Source organism: Onychomys torridus, chromosome 12, assembly GCF_903995425.1.
Source record: "Onychomys torridus chromosome 12, mOncTor1.1, whole genome shotgun sequence".
Classification (NCBI taxonomy): domain Eukaryota; kingdom Metazoa; phylum Chordata; class Mammalia; order Rodentia; family Cricetidae; genus Onychomys; species Onychomys torridus.
In genome coordinates this window covers 1,537,046-1,557,191 of record NC_050454.1, presented here as the reverse complement: position 1 = coordinate 1,557,191, position 20,146 = coordinate 1,537,046, and the positions used below count along the sequence as shown (strand labels likewise).

Genomic DNA, 20,146 nt, shown 5'->3' with positions numbered 1-20,146 from the left:
CATCGGGCAGTCTCACGAGGCACTTTATTGCATAGGATTTGGGGCTGTGGCTCTCTCCTCTTCCGTTGTCCTGTAGAGAGCTCAGAGCGCATGGGTGGGGGGGATGGTGTGGGAGGAGAGAGCACAGGCAGGCACTTTCTGTGGTGGCAAGGGTGTTCGGGGAGGGGATGAAGCGGTGGAGGACTGCAGACTCCAACTTATTCTTTCCCAGCACCAACAGACTGGCCCTGGGTGGCAGTGACTTCATGTTAGGGGTCGCTAGCCAGAGCTGCAGGCAGCCTTACACATTTGCAGGGCTGTAACACAGCAAGTGTAGCTGCAGATTCTGGTCCCAGTGTCGCAGTAACAAAAAGAGCCCCCGAGCGGCAGCTTTGAGAGCAGTCAGATCAAGGCCATCAGGCAGGTGTTGGGCCCTCAGCCAGCGGTCAGCTTTGGATGCTGTCAGTTCCCACTCGCCAAAGGCAGCTGCACAGCGGTGCTCCAGCCATGCCAGGGCCACTGCTGTGGCCCAGGTGCGCCCCCGCAGATCAGAGCTACCCTGCCTTTCCATTCCTTCTGAGACCTCAGTATCTGAACCCCGTCCACTGTCTACTTGGCCTGGACCCTCAGAGCCTGAGCTGGGGGACTGGCTGCAGGAGGCTGTGGCGCTGTCACCCTGGCCCATACCAGGGCCCAGCAGTGCCCAAGGAGATGAGGCTGAGGTGGGGCTGAGGCTGGCACGGTGTGCAGCAAAGGGTGAGGCTCTGCACAGGCGCTCTTGCGGAATGCACACGGCGGCACAGAAGGGCTCGTCCAGGCGGAAGGAGCCTGGTGCCTCTTGCAGTCGTACCTGAGGAGAGAAGAGGTGGGGGGAGAGGGGAGCTGAGACAGAGCCCTGGCTCCGGCATGCCACCCTCCACCTCCCCAGTCCTCACCAAAGGCAGGTAGTCATGGTTGCTGCTGTCTCTGTCGCTCTCCCTCATCTGGCCCTTATTGGAGCTGCAGAGTCTGCGATGACGACCCAGGCTGAGCCTGGGAGAGGCTGAAGGCTGGCAGGGCAAGCCACGATGACCTCCAGTAGGAGACAGGGGCTCCCCCAATGCTGACTTGGAGTTATCATCTAGGTTCAGGTCCCAGGCACCTGCAGAAGAGCCTCCCTGATGTCCTACAGTAGGGTCACCCAATACCTAAAGGCCACTTGTGCCCAACCCACTGCATTTGAGCCATACCTTTAGAGTGGTCTGCTGCCGGCAGAGGGGCTGCAGCTAGATGTTCTTGAGAGGCAGAAGTGCCCCAGAGCTCAGCTGGATCTACAAGAATCCAGGAGTCAGGCCCACTGGGTAGCCAGCAAGGTGAGAGTCACACCCTCGGTCCCCAGGACCGTACCTGAACTCCACACCTGCAGGGCACCAGGCAAGACCTCCCTAGTGGAAGCATCTACAGCAACAGGGCAGGTAAAGTGGGATGGGGCAGAGCTGGCCTTGCTTGTCTGAACAGCTCGGAGACGGGACCTTCTGACTCGGCCTGTGAATCAAAGCAGCAGCATGCTCAACTCCCACCATCTGTAGAAAGCTGCATAAAGTCACCGGAATGCCAAAGGTGGCTTTGATCCCAGCACTCGGGGAGGCCAAGGCAAGTTGATCTCTGTGAGTTCCAGGCCAGCCAGGGCTACAGGGTGAGAGCCTGTCTCAAATACAACTAGAGTGTTGCCCACGGCTCCTGTTCCCCTTTGAACATAGAGGATGGCCAAAGACGATCCAGAACCAGCGCTTCCCGACTTTGACAATAGGCTGAATCTCCAACCCACAGTAGGACCAGGACCCCTGCCAGAGCCCAGAATTTTGGTAATCTAGAGTGATCCTCCTGCCTTTGCCCTCAGTGCTGAGACTAAAGGTATGTACACCACACTCACATCCAGCTTTTCTTCTTGTTTGTATGATTCAAATGTAGGGAGGAGGTGGGCATAGGCAAGCCGTAGAGTACCCAAGGGTATTGGATAAACCACCACAGGGCTTCAGGGAGGCTCTTTATTTTTGACCAGGTCTTATGTAACCTAGGTTGGCCCAGAACTCTCAATCTTCTTGCCTTAGCCTGCCGACTGCTAGGATTTCACAAGTGCCCTGACCCCTAGCACTAGTACTGCCCACCACTCCATGTGTTCAGAGAGAGCCACTGAAGGGGTGGGCGGAACCACAGGCTCCTCCTCCCAGTTCTACATGCATGATCCAACCTGGTAGTCATTAATGTCATGTGACACAGTGTGGCCAGGGACAGTGAGGAACTAAAGTTTTAACTTGGATTTTTTTTTCCTCTTTTTTTTTTTTTTTTTTTTTGAGCTGAGGGTCGAACCCAGGGCCTTGTGTTTGCTAGGCTAAATCCCCAATCCTTAACTTGGATTTTAATAGTCCCCTTGAATGGAAGATTTATTTTCCTGTTACATTCACTTTATTACAAGATCATGCTGCCTTCCATTTTGGCTGCTAGGAAGTGTCCCAGTTTGGGGTCCTATGCTTGTAAGAGTATATAACTTAAAGTTGTGTATCTTGTAATACACCTTTATGTTTCCTTGTATCATTTATTATTGTTTTATGTGTGTGGGTGTTTTGCCTGCGTGTGTGTCTTCGCATTACATACATGCCTGGTGTGCATAGAAGCCAGAAGAAGGTGTTGGATCTCCTGGAACTGGAGTTACAGATGGTTGTGAGCTGCTGTGTGGGTGCTGGGGATTGAACCTGGGTCCTCTGGGAGAGCAGCCAGTGCTCTAACCACTAAGCCATCTCTCCAGCCCGAGTTTCCTTTACTTTCACTTTTTCTCATTACACTGCAAAATTTCTTCCCTTGTCAGTGTGGTGAGTCCCCTCAAATCTTCATGACCGAGTGAGGAACAGTGATTTAACACACAGAACCACACTTCCACTCGTCTCTGCTCCAAGCTTTGTGCCTGAGCTGTGCCTACTGGCCACTTACCTTGCTCGGCTGTGGTTTCGGCTCTTCCACGGAGAGCCAGCTGCTCATTGTCCCGGACCACAGAGGCTGCGGTTAGCCTGTGGAGTGCCTGATCCCACGCTGCTTCTCTTACGGGAAGTGATGTAGGCTGTGAGCCATCCCCAGCATCCCAGAGCTCCTCCAGCCCTACACCCACCTCCCAGCACACTGGCTGGTCCCCACACAGGGCCCGGATCACCACATGACAACGTGGAGCCTGGGGAGGCAGAGGCTCTGCCGGAGGGGCTGAATCCCCATTGGGTGGCACAGCCTTGAATAAGAAAGATGGTTCCATCAGCATATCCCAGTCCAGGGGAACTGGGGAGAGCAAGTTTCCTGGGGAGAGATGTTGGGTATAGGCGACATGGTGCACAGTGCTCCATGTCCCCACAGCCTTGGTATCAGAAACCCAGTTTCCCATCCAACCCTTACCTGAATCATCCAGGCCCTGACCTAGCTGTTGTCTTGGCTCAGGGCCTGTTCCATCTGCTATTGCATCTAGAGAGGGGTGCCGGGGTCTACCAGGGACTGGGTTTGCCTGGCCTGAGGGAGACGAGAGACTTCGGCCAGCCAGAGCTGCTCTGTGCCGACGGCCCAGCACCTCAGCACTCAAGGCTCCCACCTGTGGGTGAGATGTAAAGGTCACTAGTCGAGGAATTCAGTTTCTGGCCATCATAAACTGGGCTGCTGCCCGTAATTCTATGTCATCTAACAGTATTTCCCACTTCAGATTGTTTCTTGACTCTTTATATACGTGTAAGAATTGCTTCTCGGCATACTTGTTTTTCTAACTCCCTCCCATACCATGTCCCTCTCTGCTCATTGCTGGTTGTGACATCACAGAGGTAGATTACTCGTCTATCTCTCTAGTTAGACAGTAATAAACATTGCACACGGAAGATGGTAAATAAATGTTTGCTGGATACATGATGGATGAATGTGTGCTAGATCTCACCTTGAATGGAGCTGGTGGGGGTACAGGCAGGGGGCAAGAGCGGGAGCCCGCAGGTTCTACCCAGGCCAGGCTTCGGCAGCCCTGCTGAGAAGGGGGATCCAGGGGAAGACTACCATTGGGGGAGCCAGGGTCCTGAGATCCTGGGGACTCGCTGCTGCAAGTTGAGCCTGGGCCTGGCTCAGGGCTGGCAGAGCAGTGGGTAAGCACATACTGCTCCCGGATGTATGAGGACTGGAAGATTCGACGCCATATAGCTGTGTCAGATGAGGGATTGGGTCCAGGGTCCGTGACTGGGACTGTCCCTTCGATGCCTGCTGGAAAGTGGGAGAATAAGCCCAGCCCTGACCCCTGCCCTGTCCAACACAGTTGCAAACATATGCCAGGGTGCTCTGCTCACTCTGCTCCGAGTCTCCTACAGCCCAGGGGCTCGACAGCTCTGCTGACACCGTGCTTGTTCCTAGTGGCTCTGAGGTGTGTGTGGGCTCAGTGCCGGGGCTGGTGACAGAGAATGCCTCCTCAGGAGATGGGAACACTGAACCGCCCAAGCTCTGCCAACCAGGCTCTTGGCCCTGGGGAAAATGGTATTGAGGAAAATTTAAACTAATTAATACCTTTTCCCAAGCATATATATATCTATAAATTTTGGGGTGTTTTTGTTTTTGTTTTTCTGAGACAGAGTCTCACTATATAGCTCTGGATGTCCTGGATCTCACTCTGTAGCCCAGGCTGGCCCCAAACTCACAGAGATCCACTGCCTCTGCCTCCCGAGTGCTGGGATTAAAGGCTGCACCACCACATCCAGCTCCAAGCATAATTTTAAGTCACAGCAAGTAAAAGCTAACAAGTAAGAAACAAGGACCAGCAAAATGGCTCGGTGGGTAAAGGCCCTTGCTGTGCAAACCTGACCACTTATGCTTGACCCTGGAACCAACCGTAGAAAGACAAACTGAGAGCGTACACAGTTGCCCTCTGACCTCCACATGGGTGTTAGGGTCTGTGTACACCTACACACGCAAGTAAACAAAAATGTAATAAGGGTTATTTGTTGTTTGTTTGTTTTTTCAAGACAGGGTTTCTCTGTGTAACTTTGGAGCCTTTCCTGGATCTCACTCTGTAGCCCAGGCTAGCCTCAAACTCACAGAGATCCGCCTGCCTCTGCCTCCCAAGTGCTGGGATTAAAGGCGTGCGCCACCACCGCCCGGCGTAATGAGGTTTTAAAAGCCTTTTATTGACTATTATTAGGGATGTGTTTGTGTGTGCGTGCAAGCCACAGCTCACTTGTGGAGGTCAGAGGACAACTTGCAGGAGCTGGTCCTCTCCTACCAAGTGGGTCCTGGGATTGAACTCAGGTCATCAGGCTTGGCAGCAAGTGCCTTACCACACTGAGCCATTGCCCAAGCCCAAATGGTATTTTAGAAATTAAAAATCTGCTGTAGCCGGGCAGCAGTGGCATACACTTAATTCCAGCACTTGGGAGGCAGAGCCAGGTGGATCTCTATGAGTTCAAGGCCAGCCTGGTCTACAGAGCGAGAGCCAGGACAAAAATACACAGAGAAACCCTGTCTCAAAAAAACAACAAAACAAAAACAAAAACAAAAAATCTGCTGTAAGATTGTATCTTCTAGAAATGACAGGAAAGCTAGACCCATGCATGATACCTCAACATGGCTGCCTAAACAGCCTAACAATGTTGCTTCTTATTGCCAATGCTGCTAACGCAGAAGGGAGAAACCATGCTGTTTCCGCTCCTAGAGGAAGAACTATCGGCAACTAATAATTGCTGTGAGAGGAAAGACCAGTCTCTACCAGGGATGAGTCCCCTAATTAAGTGCTCAGCCCTGAAATCATAAACACACAAGCAACTTTTAGACAAATTGAGCAGTGTGTGTGTATGTGTATAAAACAATAACAGAGATAAGGTCATCAATTTGAGAGGGAGTGGGGGGACATTAGAGTTGGAGAGAGGAAATAGAAGGGGAGAAGTGATATAATTAGATTTTAATTAAAAATTTTAAATATGCCAGGCGGTGGTGGCACACACCTGTAATCCCAGCACTCTGGAGGCAGAGGCAGGTGGATCTCTGTGAGTTCAAGGCCAGCCTGGTCTGTAGAGTGAGATCCAGGACTTACACAGAGAAACTCTGTCTTGAAAAACAAACAAAAAGCCAAAAAAAATTTTAAATATAAAAAAATGTAAAGAGAAAACAGGAGGCTGGAGAGTTGGCTCTGTGGTTAAGCGCACTTACTGGTCTTATGGAGGACCCAAATTTGATTCCCAGCACCCACATGGTGGCTCAACCATATGTAACCCCAATCCCAGGGGAACAGACACCCTTTTCGACGTCCACAGGCACCAGGCTCACACATGGTGCACATACACCAGTGTGAGAACATTCATGTATATAAAAATTTAATAGCACTAGCTGCCCTTCCAGAAGATCCAGGTTCAATTCCCAGCACCCACATGGCAGCTTACAACTGTCTGTAACTCCAGTTCCAAAGGATCCAACACCCTTACCCAGCATACATGCAGGCAAAACACCAATGCACATTAAATAAAAGTAAAAATGAATGAATGAATGAATGAATGAATGAATGAATAAATAAATAAATAAATAAAATGAAGACAACATGTTGACCTTGCCAGTAATAAAGCTGCTGTAAAGCTGAGCTGCAGAACTGGCCTGAGCTGGCCACCTGGCAAGGGCGAACAGTCTGTTCTGTGGCCTCATAATCAAAAGGAAGAAAGCATGTGTAGTTCCTCTAGAGAAAGACTTTCAAAAAATAAATAAATAACAGCTACATCTCAAAGGCCTACTGTGTGCTAAGTATCCTGCCAAGAGCACTCAAGTTCTGCTTCCCGGCAGCCCATGACACACAGTATCTGTGGCCAGAGAGATGGCTCAGAGGTTAAGGGCACTTGTTCCTGTACAAGACCCAGGTTTAGTTCCCAGCACCCACACGACAGCTTACAACCATCTGTAACTCCAGTTCCAGGGGATCTGATGCCCTCCTTTGACCTCCAAGGGCACCAGGCACACATGGGGGGGGGGCACACGCAAACACTCATAAGATAAATTAATTCAAAACACTACAAAAAGCCGCACTATTTCCCTAGGAGGCAGTGGGCTCAGAGAGGCTAAGTGACTTGCTGACATCAACTAGCCAGAACGTGGCAGGGCTGGGCCAGGAGCAGCACAGACATGAGCTCTCCTATCAGCAAATGTTACCAGAATGGCCAGCCGGTGCTTGCTTGCTTTAAAAAGACTTTTAAGTTGTATTTTTTTTAAAAGATTTATGTATTTATTATGTATACAGTGTTCTGCCTGCATGTATGACTGCAGGCCAGAAGAGGAGGGCACCAGATCTCATTACAGATGGTTGTGAGCCACCATGTGGTTGCTGGGAATTGAACTCAGGACCTCTGGAAGAACAGCCAGTGGTCTTAACCTCTGAGCCATCTCTCCAGCTCCTGTGTTTTTTGTATATGGGTGTTTTGCTTGCATTATGCCTATGCACCATGTGTGAGCCTAGTGCCCAGGGTCACAAGAGGGGGTCAGATCCCCTAGATCTGGAGTGATGGATGGTTGTGAACCACCATGTGGGTGCTAGAAACTGAACCTGGGTCTTCTAAAAGAACAAGTGCTCTTAACAGGTACGCCATCTCTCCAACCCAGATGGTGCCTTCTAAAAGGTACTGTGTGGAGTTTTAGGTTCTTGCCACCAAGCCTGAGTTCAAGCTCCATGGCCCACATGGTAGGTGGAAAGAAGAAACTCCCACAAGTTGTCCTCTGACCTCCAAATTACACACCATTTTGAGTACACACAGGCAGGCATGTGTACACTCACACACACAAAAACAAGTAAGTGTAATTTTTTAAAATTCTAAAAAGAATGAAGCCAGGTGGTGGTGGAGCACACCTTTAATCCCAGGACTCTGAAGGCAGAGGCAGGTGGATCTCCGTGAGTTTGAGGCCAGCCTGGTCCACAGATGGAGTTCCAGGACAGCCAGGGCTACACAGAAGCCCTGTCTCAGGGCTGGAGAGGTGGCTCAGTAGTTAAGAGCACGGGCTGTCCTACCAGAGGACCGGGGTTCAATTCCCAGCACCCACAGGGTTATAACCTTGGTTCCAGGACATCTGACACCATCATACAGATATACATGCAGGCAAAACACCAATGTACATAAGTTTTTTTTTAAGCATTAAAAGAAAGAAAGAAGGAAGGAAGGAAGGAAGGAAGGAAGGAAGGAAGGAAGGAAGGAAGGAAGGAAGGAAGGAAGGAAGGAAGGAAGGAAGGAAAGAAGGAAGGAAAGAAACAAAGAAACAAGAAAGAGAAACTTTGTCTCAAAAGCCCCAAAAGAAAGGAAGGACCACAGGGAAGGAGATACTCGGACTTCAGCCCCTGCAAGCCCACCTAGCATACTGTAGCCTGCCCAGTCCTACCCCCAGAGCACGGGACCGGAAGCCATCCACCCTGAAAAGTGAGCAGTAGCCAAGCAGCTGGTCCCCAGGGTAGAGTGCTGGAATCTCCCGGGGTGTCAGCAGCGCCTCCACAGCATCAGGCACAAACCAGTCCACAGAGATGTCACTCAAAGCAGGCTCCAGTGCCTTCCGCAGAGCCTGCACCAGCTGGAAGGAATGCCAAAGGACATGGGGAGGGGATGTCACAGACAGACAGACAGAGCTGGCAGGCTGCCCTTCCCCAATGTCCTCTGCCCAGCCCTGTGCTGATGGGGAGCATAATCAGGCTGTGGTCAGGAGAAGGAGCTGGGGTATACTCAAGCAAAGGAACCAAGTACGCAGTCTCGGGGCTTGGTCTATTCCCTGGGAGGGACAGATTTGAAGATGAGGCTCCCTTCAGGCCCTACCTACCTCTGGCCCTCCACAGCCTCCTCCTAGTAGCATCAATAGTTCTAGTTGGTTTCTTGGGGAGAGAGACTGACTAGAAAGAAGTCTGGTAAGAGTGCCAATATTACAGGGCCTGACCAGGCTCTGTTTCAGATTCCATGTGTAGCTCTGGAGAAAGCCCTCCAGAAGCAGGTAAGCCAGCACAGGCTCACACTCACCTTAGGCTGCAGTCTCTCCCCAGGCCTCAGGAAGTAGGCCTGCCCCCTGCTGAGGACAGACAAGCCTTGGAGCAGCTGATGGCAGGCAGGTGCCAATGCAAAAGAGAAGCACCTGGCAGGGAAGGGAAGCAGCTGTGGCATTCAGGAGTATCTTAGGGGTGTCGACCTCAGAGTTACACCTGCCCACTCCATACCTGGCTGCCCCTCTGTGCCACCTCATGAACTCCAGGGCTTGGTGAGAAGTGGCAGCCGTTGGTGAGGCGGCAGTGATCAGGAACAGCTGTCGAGGATGGGCCCTGTGCTGGGGTTGCCCTAAGGCCCAATCCAATACAGCCAGCACATCAGGGGGCCCACTCACAGCCTGCAGAGTCTCCACGCTCTCACAGATCAGCTGCACTGTGTCCTGGAGAGAAAAGGCTTGGGCTGGGCTGGGCTAGACTGAAACATCTCCATGAAGCCCCCAAAGCCTGGCCCATACTCACATCCCTGCAAGGCCGGCTCTCTGGGAAGAGTGGCTGTACCAATGTCCCAAACGTGGCTAGGTTGACAAGCGTCTGAGCTGGGAGGGATTTTACAGCCAGAACAATGGCATCCTGGGGAAAGCCAGGATGAAAAGCATGAGAGGCCCCATTGGTACCAGTGGAGAGCAAGGATCAGCAGGGGGTTTGTCTTCTCCAGGCTATAATTAAACAGGAGCTGGCTGATGTCATGTGAGAGGAGCCCCGATCATATGAAGAAGTGGGTCCCTGGGAACATAAGGGAGCCTCGAAGTGTATGAGAGACATTTGGGTATGAGACTCTCTAGTGGAGTACAGGTGTGCGTGCGTGTGTGTGCGCGTGTGTGTGTGTGTGCGCGTGTGTGTGTGCGCGCGCGTGTGTGTGTGTGCGCGTGCGTGTGTGTGCGTGCGCGCGTGTGTGTGCGTGCGTGTGTGTGTGCGCGCGTGTGTGTGTGTGTGCGTGCGTGCGTGCGTGTGTGTGTGCGCGCGCGTGTGTGTGCGTGCGCGCGTGTGTGTGCGTGCGTGTGTGTGTGCGCGCGTGCGTGTGTGTGTGCGTGCGTGCGTGCGTGTGTGTGTGCGCGCGCGTGTGTGTGTGCGCGCGCGTGTGTGTGTGCGCGTGTGTGTGTGCGTGCGTGTGTGTGTGTGTGTGTGCGCGTACGTGTGTGCGTGCGTGCGTGCGTGTGTGCATGCGTGTGCGTGTGTGTGTGTGTGTGTGTGTGCGCGCGTGTGTGCGTGTGTGAAGTTTTTGTCTTTGTGCTTGGTTTGCAGAGAGTGTGAGCACCAGGGGTGGTGATGCACACCTCTAATCCCAGTACTTGGGAGGCAGAGGCAGGCGGATCTCTACCCACAGGTGTAGGCATGAAAGAGGAGGCGGTGGAGTTGGGCCCCTCTTTGGTAGATAGTATGGTAAGCAATCTCTGCTGCCAACCCCCACCCCCATGCCCACACCCTGAGCCCCACAGGCCTTGTGTGCTGCACTGCTGCCATCCAACAGGAAGAGGAGCTCCCGAGTGGCTGTACTCAGGTGTCCAGGTGTGGAGCTCAGGTCTGGGCAGAAGCTCAGCACCAGCACAGGGTTCAGCAAGATGTCCTTATGGAACCGCCGCTGCAGGAACCACACCTGAGCACAGGAGCCAGAGTTAGCCTTAAGCCAGATGCAGTGCAGCTATGTCTGGGTGGGGCAGGGGGCTTTTTTCTAGCAGATTCACCTAAAGGAGGCTCTTTTTTGTAGCAATTGAATGACATCCTGGCTGTTGTCTGCCTACCCTATGTTAGACCTGCCTCCACCCTCAGAGACCTATGTCAGAGGGATTCATGCAGGGCTCCTGGGACTATTGGCTACCCTCTGTGATGGCAGGGCACTACTGAGAGAACGTACTGAGAACAGAGGTCCCACTCGTCCTGAGATGGGTCCATCTGCCTGCTTCTCGTGTGCAGTTTTAGCTAGCTCCAAAGCCTGGTCTCATAGCCATACCTGCCGTTCTCCATCACTGTCTCTTCGCTGCACCCTCTGAAAGTCATGACGAGCCCTCACTTGGGCCTCATACTCTGCTGAGCTCAAGCTACCAGCCTCCAGCATCAAGTGTGGCTGATGGGGCTCTGAAAAGAAGAGACACAACTCTGTCAGGTAGTCCCTGCCTCTGAACCCCAACTGCCCAGCCCTCTGTCTTCAGAGGACCCCTGCAGGTTCAGCCTCTTTGCCTCATGAGTTCTAAACCGTAATTGAAAACTGCTTCTCAGGCATGCCATTCTTGTAATTTTTTTTTTTTTTTAAGACAGGATTTCTCTGTGTAGCTTTAGAGCCTGTCCTGGATCTCACTTTGTAGATCAGATTGGACTCAAACTCACAGAGATCCGCCTGGCTCTGCCTCCTGAGTGCTGGGATTAAAGGTGTGCGCCACCACTGCCTGGCTAGGGCATGCCATTCATAAGCATATCAGAGCCAGTCCACTGTGTGCCCCATCTCTCACCACTGGGGTAAAGGAGGATCTCCAAGGCCCGGTCACATTGATGGCCCTCTGCCAGTGTGACACAGATAGTGGTTGCAGAGCTGGCATGAGGGAGGGCATCCGCACGCAGGGCATGAGAGGGGCTCTCCAGGCCTGAGGGACAAAGGGGTGAAGATGGGTCATTCATGTCACCCCAGGCCCCAAGACACTGGTACTGGCCTCCCAGATAACGGTGGCGATGGGCAGGGACAGTGGCTATGTTCCAAGTCTGATCTTCAGGCCTACATAGAGAAGGAAGGATACACCTGCTAACAAGGGCTAGGCTGTGGGCTCCCAGTTCTGTGCTCGAGCATCCTCCCTCCAGCTCTTGCACACAGAAAAATCTACTTCGTTACTTGGACCACTGCCACTGTTAAGTATCGCTCCTGACACAATGAGCAGAGTAGTGTGTACATGAATTACAGAGATAAAAACAGTGTGGGAGCCAGTCTGGTGCAGTCTGTAGACAGAGGCAGGAGGATCAGGGGTACAAGGTCGCTTTTAGCTTCCCAACAAATTTGAGGCTAGCCTGGACTATATGAAACCCTGTCTCAAACAAACAAGCAAAAACAAAAATACTAATTAGAGGTTCCTAAGACCAGTCTCTGCCTTCTTTTTACCCCTGTTTTCTTTTTTCTTTTCTTTCTTTTTTTTTTTTAAAGGTTTATTTATTTATTGTACATACAGTGTTCTGTCCGCATGTGTCCTTGCAGGCCAGAAGAGGGCACCAGATCTCATTACAGATGGTTGTGAGCCACCATGTGGGTGCTGGGAATTGAACTCAGGACCTCTGGAAGAGCAGTCAGTGCTCTTAACCACTGAGCCATCTCTCCAGCCCTTTACCCGTTTTCTTGTCTATGAGCTGAGAATTATTTCCCAGCCTGCCACACTGAGTAGGGTGGGTAGGCTAGACTAGATACACCTACCTGCCAACAGACATGGCCCAGTCACCAGCATCTCAAAGGAGAAGGTATATGGAGCTGGACAGTGGGCAGGTCCTGAGAACACGTCCGGAGGGGCAGTTGGTTGCTCCCAGGTCAGTCCTTCCTCCTCAGGGCTGCCTACCCCAAAGCAGCTAGTGGGGCTAGAAGGGAGCATGAGGAAGGTTGTTGGGCTACTGGGAAGGCCACTAGCCCTTCTGGCTGACCCACCCACACCCTTCTTCACTCTGTCCATCCCTAGGGCCCCCTCACCCTCACTAGACCCAGAGAAGTGGAGGGAGGGATGAAGAGAATCACCATAGGCCCAACCTGTCGTCACAGAGCCCCGGAGACCTGGGGGACCCTGGCAGGCCTGGCTGGGCCAGCGGGGTGAACACAGTGGGCAGGGCCACATGCATCACCCCATCAGGCCTGGAGGACAACTCCCGGCTGCTGCACAGGGTCACTGTCATGGTACCAGCCGCAGCAACGAGGCCAGTGGGCAACACCAGCGTGGACCGGGCTTGGGCCAGATCCAAGACAAGATGACCTACGGTAAGTAAGAAAAAGGGTCAGAGAATACTAGAAGCAGGGAGGATGCGGGAAGATAGTGTGTGTGGGTGGGTGGGAAAACTGAGTCACCACAAAGTCTGGAAAAGCAGGACTTTGTGTAGTTGGCAAGACACATGAGATGGGGTGCCACGTGAAGGATAGTGAGAGAGGCAAGCTGACGGGGGATCAACAGGCAGGAGCACATCCACATCACAGCTGATGGAGCCCCGGGGGAGGGGCACACCCATTCCCCAGGCCCTGTTCAACCTCTGTTTACAATCACCCTCAACAGCCTCTCGTGTGTGGACGGACACCTCCTCCTAGACTGGGACCTGATATGTTCACAAACTCTCTGCTCACAAAAGGTCCAGGGCCCCCCAGTGCCCACTAGGGTGGCTCCTGAAGTTTCTCCCTTTTCAGAGAGGATAGGGGCAGCAATGTGCTTAGAAGCAGTTTGGAGGACACAGAACAGCGTTCACACACAAAGGACAGAATCTACTAAGAATGTAGACTTCTTTGAGGACTGGTCGGGTTGAGTCACCATTGCTGCTGGATGTGAGTACCATCTACCCAGTCCGGCCTCAGTTTACCTTTACAGCCCCACTTTGCCTCCTCTCATAACAATCATTTGTTCATCCTTTCCAGAAGTACTTGCTGAATATGTCAAAGGAATAAAAAGATAAAAAAAAAGAAGGAAGGTAAATTTTTTAAAAAGTAGGTGAGGGCTGGAGAGATGGCTCAGAGGTTAAGAGCACCGACTGCTCCTCCAGAGGTCCTGAGTTCAGTTCCCAGCAACCACATGGTGGCTCACAACCATCTGTAATGAGATCTGGCGCCCTCTTCTATATACATAATAAATAAATAAATCTTTAAAGAAAAAAAAAGCAGCTGAGAGAGAGAGCCCAGCATGATGGATGGCTCACAGCTTTGGGAGCACTTAGGAGGCAGAGGCAGGTGGATCTCTGAAAGTTTGAGGGCAGCCTGGGCTACAGAGCGAGACCTAGGACAGCCAGAGCTTCTTAGTGAGACCTTGTCTCAAAAACTAAAAACAAACAAACAAACAACAACAAAGTAGGGGCTCCCGTGCAGCCGGCCGATGGCTGACACAGTGCGAAGAACGGTCAGGGTTTGAGCCTGGGCACTGTGACTTGTAATTGACAATCCTCTGGGAACCCTCACTTCCTCTTACATAAAATGGAGAACATAATTATATCCCGAAAATTATGGAGAGGAATAAATGAAATAATGAATGCAAAGCTCCCAAACTTCAAGGGCCATGGCCGCCACTTTCATTACCAATAAGCGGTTGAGGGAAACAGTGCACATTTTACACGTGGTATAGAGTGTGGAACTTCATATAGGATTCATAAGCTGAAAATCACTTGGGGTCCTGTATTGCTATCATTTTTGTCTATGCCATCACCCCTAATCTCCACTTCAACAATTTCTACTCTTCCAGTTAAATGCTGGCTCCTCTTTCTGGAACGTTCCTGGGGTCAGAGCCCAGACCTTAGTCTTGAGTCTACCTGTCTGTGAGGCTTTAATCCAACTCTCAACACCAGTGGATTCTGTCCTTTTTCTTACCTGATAGTCCATATGGGCAAGAATCGAATGAGTATATAAACGAACAAACAAAAGAACAGGGTGCCAACCACAAAACACAGCACAGGGCGGGACTTCCATCCCCTTCAGACTCACTGGGTCCCTTTTCTGTGTCAGATGATAGGGTCTAGAGACCAAAGCACAGCCCTGAACTCAGGAGCTAATGCTTCATGAAGGAGAGACAGACAAGCAGGTGCGGCGACTATTACTCTCCCTCTTAAGTGCTTCGGGCTGAGGAGCAAGGGAAGAGTGCAATCAATTCTTTGTGGAGGATGAGGGAGAGTCTTGTAAGGGGAAGCATTCGAACAGCTCTCAAAGAACAAGCACAAAAGCGCTAGTTAGAACCAGGGGTGGTAGAGCAGGGAGGTATAAAAGGGACTGTTGCGGAAGTTCCGTGGTACCTGGTGCCAGAGGGAGGCTAGCGAGATGGAGCGAGAACCTGGTCTGTTAGGCAGGACTTTGCATTTGATTCAGGAGCTAGTCAGTTCACAGGTTCACAGGGACTAGGCTCAGGGGTGTAGCCTAGGAGATCAGGGACTGGGGAGCGCTCCCTCGGGGAAGAGTGCTCTCTGCCACATCCTAAAGAGACCACGGCCACCTGGACGGTAGGTACAGTGCCTGCTGTGTCTGTCTGCCTGGCTGTGAACCTCAGACTCGGCCTGGGCCACACTCTTCCAGCACCAGGGCCAGGTCAGGTGCCCAGTCTAAGATTGTTGGATGAAGGGATCAATCAATGGATGGAAAATAAAATCTGTGTCTGGAAGAAGAATGAAGACTGGCGGGAGGCATGAGGGTGCAAGAACCCGAGCTGTGGCTGGCATTCGAGGGCGCGGGTCCGGGCGCAGAACTTACTCACCCTGCGCACAGCGGCGGGGTGTAGAGGTCCCGTGTCCGGGGCCCAGAGCGCGGCAGCAGGGGGCCTGGGAGCGGCGCCGGCTCTGAAGCTGGAAGGAGACGCGCCTTCCGGCTGCCTCAGCCTCGAAGCCAGATACCACCTCCGCCTCGGCCAGCGGGTACACGAACACGCCTGCGAGCCAGAGCGGGCAGAGGCGCTGTCGAACCCCGCCTGACTCTTGCCACCTCCCCGCGCCCGCACCAGGCCTCACCGTCCACCGGCTGGGGCTGCGGGTTGTGGTAGGTGAGCCGGGCCCGCAGGCTGAGACAGGGTCCCTTGGCATAGGCCCGGACACACGAGTCGGTGAGCGGCAGCGGCGTCCAGCTGGAGGGGCAGTACAGGCCGGGCATGGTGCCCACCCTGCGCGAACAGGGGCTGGATGAGGGGCGGCCCTCTTTGCGCCCTGAAGGCTAGCTGTGCTACCTGACCCTAACTCGGGCTGGGGACTCAGGAGAGGAGAGGGCGCAAGGCTGAGCCGGGAACCACCCCCCTCCCGCCTCCAGGCAGACAGGTGGTGGGGCAGATAAGAAAGGGGGGTTGTAGGGACGGCAAGATGGGCATCCTCGGCCGTTACCTGGGTAGCTGGAGCGTAGGGCAGCTCTGAGCAGCGGAGAAGTGGAGGGTTAATGGTTAACCCTCCGTCCAGGCGCCCGCCAGTCCCCCTGCGGGTGTGTGTCGGGGGTGTCCACAGATGTTCCTGCACCTTCTTGGGGCCTCGCCGCCACCCCCGTGCCTGCCCCCTTCCGCTGGGTTCCCCACGTCTGCCAGCTGTCGGAAGTGGCGCGTATGGAGAGATGGAAGGTACTCTGGAGAGCAAAGGTTTAAAGGGCCAGCGTCGTCCCAGGCGCCCCTAGCTCCCAAGGGTCCCCAGGGCCCGGGTGAGACAAGGAGCCGAAAGGGCTGCAGTCTTTATCTCTCCTTGCCTTTCGAGACTGGAGTACTGAGAGAGGCTGCAGACTGGCTTGGAAGGTTGCAGTAGGAAGAACAAGAAAGGGACGGGAAAACGCGTCTGGGGAGGTCGGATGTGCAGAGGTGTCGCGGCAGCGGGAGTCCATGTGATCTGTCTAGAGCGCCTCTCCCTGCCCAGGCTGGCCTGAGACTAGATGGCTGCTGAGGTAGCCACGGGGGATGGATGCTACAGGGTGGGTCTTGGGATCACCCCCTCCCTTTAGGCAGCCCAAGCCTCACCGTCACTTCTTGGCGGAGTTGTGGGCGTCGCGACCAGACTAGAGTGGGTGATGCCTCCCCGCGGCTCCAGGCTGCCCTTGTCCGTGCACCTGCAGGGTCCAGTTTAGGAACTACAGCCGAGATGCTGTGAGCCGGGAGACTGTCGCCAGTCTGGCTGCTGGTAGTCCCGCCCGGGATGCAAGGGGCCGCCCCTCCAGCCCGCCCCTGCCCCGCCCGCCCGCCCGCCACTGCGGTGGGGGCTGCGGCTCCCCTCCTTCGGGCACCGTACCGCCTCCGCGTCAGCCCAGGCCGGCGGAGCCAGGCGAGACTCCGCAGTGCAGAGGCAGCACCCCAGCGGCTGCACGACCCCCACCAATGCCAGAGTGAGGCCTCCGAGGCCCCACCTCCCTCCGTCCTCCTGGAGGAGGTGAGGAGTTTCGTGAGCAAACCAGGGCGGCCGAGTCTGCAAACACACCCCCCTTCCCAGCACTGCAGTGGCCCACCCACCACCACCCCGCCCTTGGTGGACTGCCATTCGCTGCAGTGACCCTCCCTCATAACCGCAGCGGAAGCCAGTGTCCCACCATCTAAGCCTCGTCCCCGCAAGAAGCAAAATACTTCGCAGTTACCTAGAAACCTCTCCTTTCGCGGCATGTGCCTCCGTTTTGTGTGCTCACTACCCTCAGTCGGGGCTCCCCATTACCGCCGCATCGTCCCCTCCCGGAAGCAGCCTGCCCAGCCATCACTGCGGTTATTCCCTTCCTCTGCTGGGAGTGGGGAAGACGTGCCCGGGTGGCTTGCTTACTCAAGGAGTAAGCCTGGAGATTGAAGAGCCTTCCAGCTTTCCTAAGGGTGCGGACTGTTCCCGTCACAGCAGCGACCCCCGCCCCCCACCATCAGCATAGCACCGGAGGGAAGAAAACATTGTTGCTTCAAAAACAGGTCCCTTGTTACTGGCAGGATTTTCGCGGGTTTGACCGTGTTCTGTAAGCTTTCCCCCAGGACCTTGAGGGAAGAGTCCAAGAATCTCGGGAAGTGGGAGGGCGTATGTTTGGGGTCACCGATGCAAGCACTCCTAAAGATGCCCTACTCCAGTTCCGCAAAGAGAAGTTCAGGAGGGCTGTGGGTGGAGGCAGCCAGGGAGGAACGGCTTTTTCAGCCAGACCCGGGCGTTTCCACTCCTCTCTAATTAACTCTATCCAGCTAAATCCAGTTTTCATCACTACACAGTCCTAGGAGCAACCCCTGCCTCACCTGAACCCTCAATCCCAACCTTCTCTTTTGTTAGCAAGACAGACACGGTTTGGCCTTTGCCTGCTGAGATTTTCCGGTCCGTCCCCTTTACGGTTTTTGTTTTTGTTTCGTTTTTGGCTTTTGGAGTCAGGGTTTCTCTGTGTAACAGCTCTGGCTGTCCTGGAACTCACTCTGTAGAGTAGCACCTAGCATGGGATGAAAGGCTTAGGCCACCTGAGTCCCTCTTTTTTTTGGGTGGGTGGGGGGAATCGCACACTGTAAACCGTGCTGACCTAAAATCTGTGGCAATTCTCCAATCTTAGCCTCTCCATTACTGGGGTTACAGGCACTGATGGGCCACACTGTAAGTTTTGTTCAGCTGTGAGATTGAAGTAAAGGGCTTTTTGTTTGTTTGCTTTATGTACAGAGTCCAATAGCTCACGCTGTTTGTTAAAAATACTATTTGGAGCTGGGTGGTGGTGGCACATGCCTCTAATCCCAGCACTCATCAGAGCTACCAAAGAAACCTCATCTCGAAAAAAAACCAAACCAACCCAAACCAACCCAAACAAACGGACGTATTTGGGGCTAGCTCAGTGGGTAAAAGTGCTTGCTGGCAAACCTGGCCACCTAAGTTTGATTTCTGGGACACCTCATGGTGGGAAGAGAGCATTTACTCCTACAAGGTATGTGAATGCCCCACCTACATGTCTGCATGTGAATAACATGCATGCTTGGTGCCTAAAGGGGCCAGAAAAGGGCATCAAATGCCCTGACGGCTGTCAGCCATCCTGTAGGTACTGGGAACCCAACCCTGGTTCTTCGACAAGACAAGTGCTTTTAACCCCTTAACCATCTCTCCAGTTCCAAATATATGCAATTTAAAAAATTATTAAATATTATTTTTGGGAGGCAAAGACAGGAGGATCTTGACTTTGAGACCAACTTGGACTATACCAGACCTTATGCTGTGGGATGGTCTTTCTGTATGCTGTAAGTATGTGTTGCTGTCATTGGTTAATAAAGAAGCTGCTTTGGCCTATGGCAAGACAGGTTATGGCCAGACGGGAAATCCTAGCAAAGATACAAGGAGAAGAAAGGCAGGGTCAAGGGCCAGCCCACTGCCCAAGGAGCACCATGCCAGTAGACCAGTAATGCCATGGACACATGGCAAAATATAGGTTAATAGAAATGGGCTAATTTAAGATGTAATAGCTAGCAATAAACCTAAGCCATAGACCAAACAGTTTGTAATTAATATTAAACCTCTGACTGGTTATTTGGGTACCAGTGAGTGTGGAGAAAAACTTTCCGTTACAACTTTATGTTTAAAAAAATAAATAAATAAAAAATAAAATGCTCTCTTTTCCTGTATTGAACTGCTCTTGCATCTGTCAGAAATAAGTCTGTAGGCCTATGGACTAGTGGCTCAGTGGGCTTGCTACCAAGACTGACAACCTGAGTTTTGTCCCCAGAACCCACATGGTAGAAGGATGTGCACTCTGGCATCACATGCCCCCCTCCCACAAATAAATACAGTTTAATTTTAAAACTTTTTAATTAAAAGTCTTCTGGTTATGCTTGTCTAAAGGTAGCTTTTGGTTTTCTTTTAAAATTTTTTTTAATGATTTATTTATTCTTGTTTTACATGCATTGGGTGTTCTGCTTGTATGTATTGTATGTACATCTCCATGAGGGTGTCAGATCCCCTGGAACTGAAGTTACAGACAGTTGTGAACTGCTGTGTGGGTGCTGGGAATTGAACCTGGGTCCTCTGCAAGAGCAGCCAGTGCTCTTAACTACTGAACCATCTCTCCAGCCCCAGCTTTTGGTTTTCTATGATGCTTAGATATTTGTTATTTTGCCCATATCACAATTTTGATTACTGAAGATAAATAAGGCAAGAAGTTGTGTAAAATGTTTCCTCTATTCTTGTTTTTCAAAATAATTTGAATTATTTTAGTTCCTTTGCTTTTCTACATAAATTTTAGAATAATCTTGATGTGCTTTTTGGGAATGGCTTATATATACATTTTAGCACCCCCTCCCCCACTCCATACAGGGCATCTTTACAAAGCTTTAGCTGGCCTGGAACTCTTGATGTAAACCAGGCTGGCCTTGAACTCCTAGAGAAGCATCTGTCTCTGACTCCTGAGTGCTGGGATTAAAGCAAGGTTTTTGCTTTTTGAGACAGTCTTGCTAATATAGTTCAAGCTGTCTTCACACAACATTCTTCCTGGCTCAGCCTGTTCCACAGCTGGCTAATTTATTTGTTTGTTTGTTTGTTTGTTTGTTTGTGACAGAG

General features: G+C 52.3%; 1 protein-coding gene across 8 annotated transcripts; it reads right to left on the bottom strand.

Annotated features, from left to right (window-relative positions):
• Positions 1–5: 5 nt before the first annotated feature.
• On the bottom strand, positions 6–17,556 carry Vwa5b2 (von Willebrand factor A domain containing 5B2). Of its 8 annotated transcripts, XM_036203145.1 has the most exons (23): positions 17,238–17,556; positions 16,898–17,026; positions 16,630–16,718; positions 16,016–16,247; positions 15,653–15,801; positions 15,403–15,573; positions 12,711–12,942; positions 12,399–12,556; positions 11,455–11,586; positions 10,959–11,083; positions 10,449–10,604; positions 9,470–9,580; positions 9,182–9,390; positions 8,988–9,099; positions 8,365–8,550; positions 4,317–4,488; positions 3,920–4,233; positions 3,397–3,586; positions 2,947–3,300; positions 1,366–1,503; positions 1,209–1,289; positions 915–1,120; positions 6–829 (listed from the first exon to the last, which is right to left on the bottom strand). In XM_036203145.1, the coding sequence occupies exons 5-23, from the start codon at positions 15,789–15,791 to the stop codon at positions 281–283; spliced, it is 3,735 nt and encodes a 1,244-aa protein (XP_036059038.1). In that variant the 5' UTR covers positions 15,792–15,801; positions 16,016–16,247; positions 16,630–16,718; positions 16,898–17,026; positions 17,238–17,556; the 3' UTR covers positions 6–280. The 8 variants fall into 8 exon arrangements, with proteins under 8 accessions (XP_036059038.1, XP_036059039.1, XP_036059037.1 ...); XM_036203146.1 differs by lacking the exon at positions 16,898–17,026; XM_036203144.1 differs by lacking the exons at positions 16,898–17,026; positions 17,238–17,556 and having other exon boundaries at positions 16,630–16,812.
• Positions 17,557–20,146: the final 2,590 nt, after the last annotated feature.

What these genes read in the sequence shown, in the direction of transcription:
- Vwa5b2 (XM_036203145.1), bottom strand. Translation starts at nt 15,791, where the DNA reads ATGCCCGGCCTGTACTGCCCCTCCAGCTGGACGCCGCTGCCGCTCACC. An exon ending in GATCCTCCTTTACCCCAGTG is followed by an intron (nt 11,084 to 11,454) that starts GTGAGAGATGGG and finishes TCTTCTTTTCAG; the next exon opens with AGCCCCATCAGCCACACTTG. An exon ending in ACAGTGATGGAGAACGGCAG is followed by an intron (nt 10,605 to 10,958) that starts GTATGGCTATGA and finishes TCCTGTGCTCAG; the next exon opens with GTGTGGTTCCTGCAGCGGCG.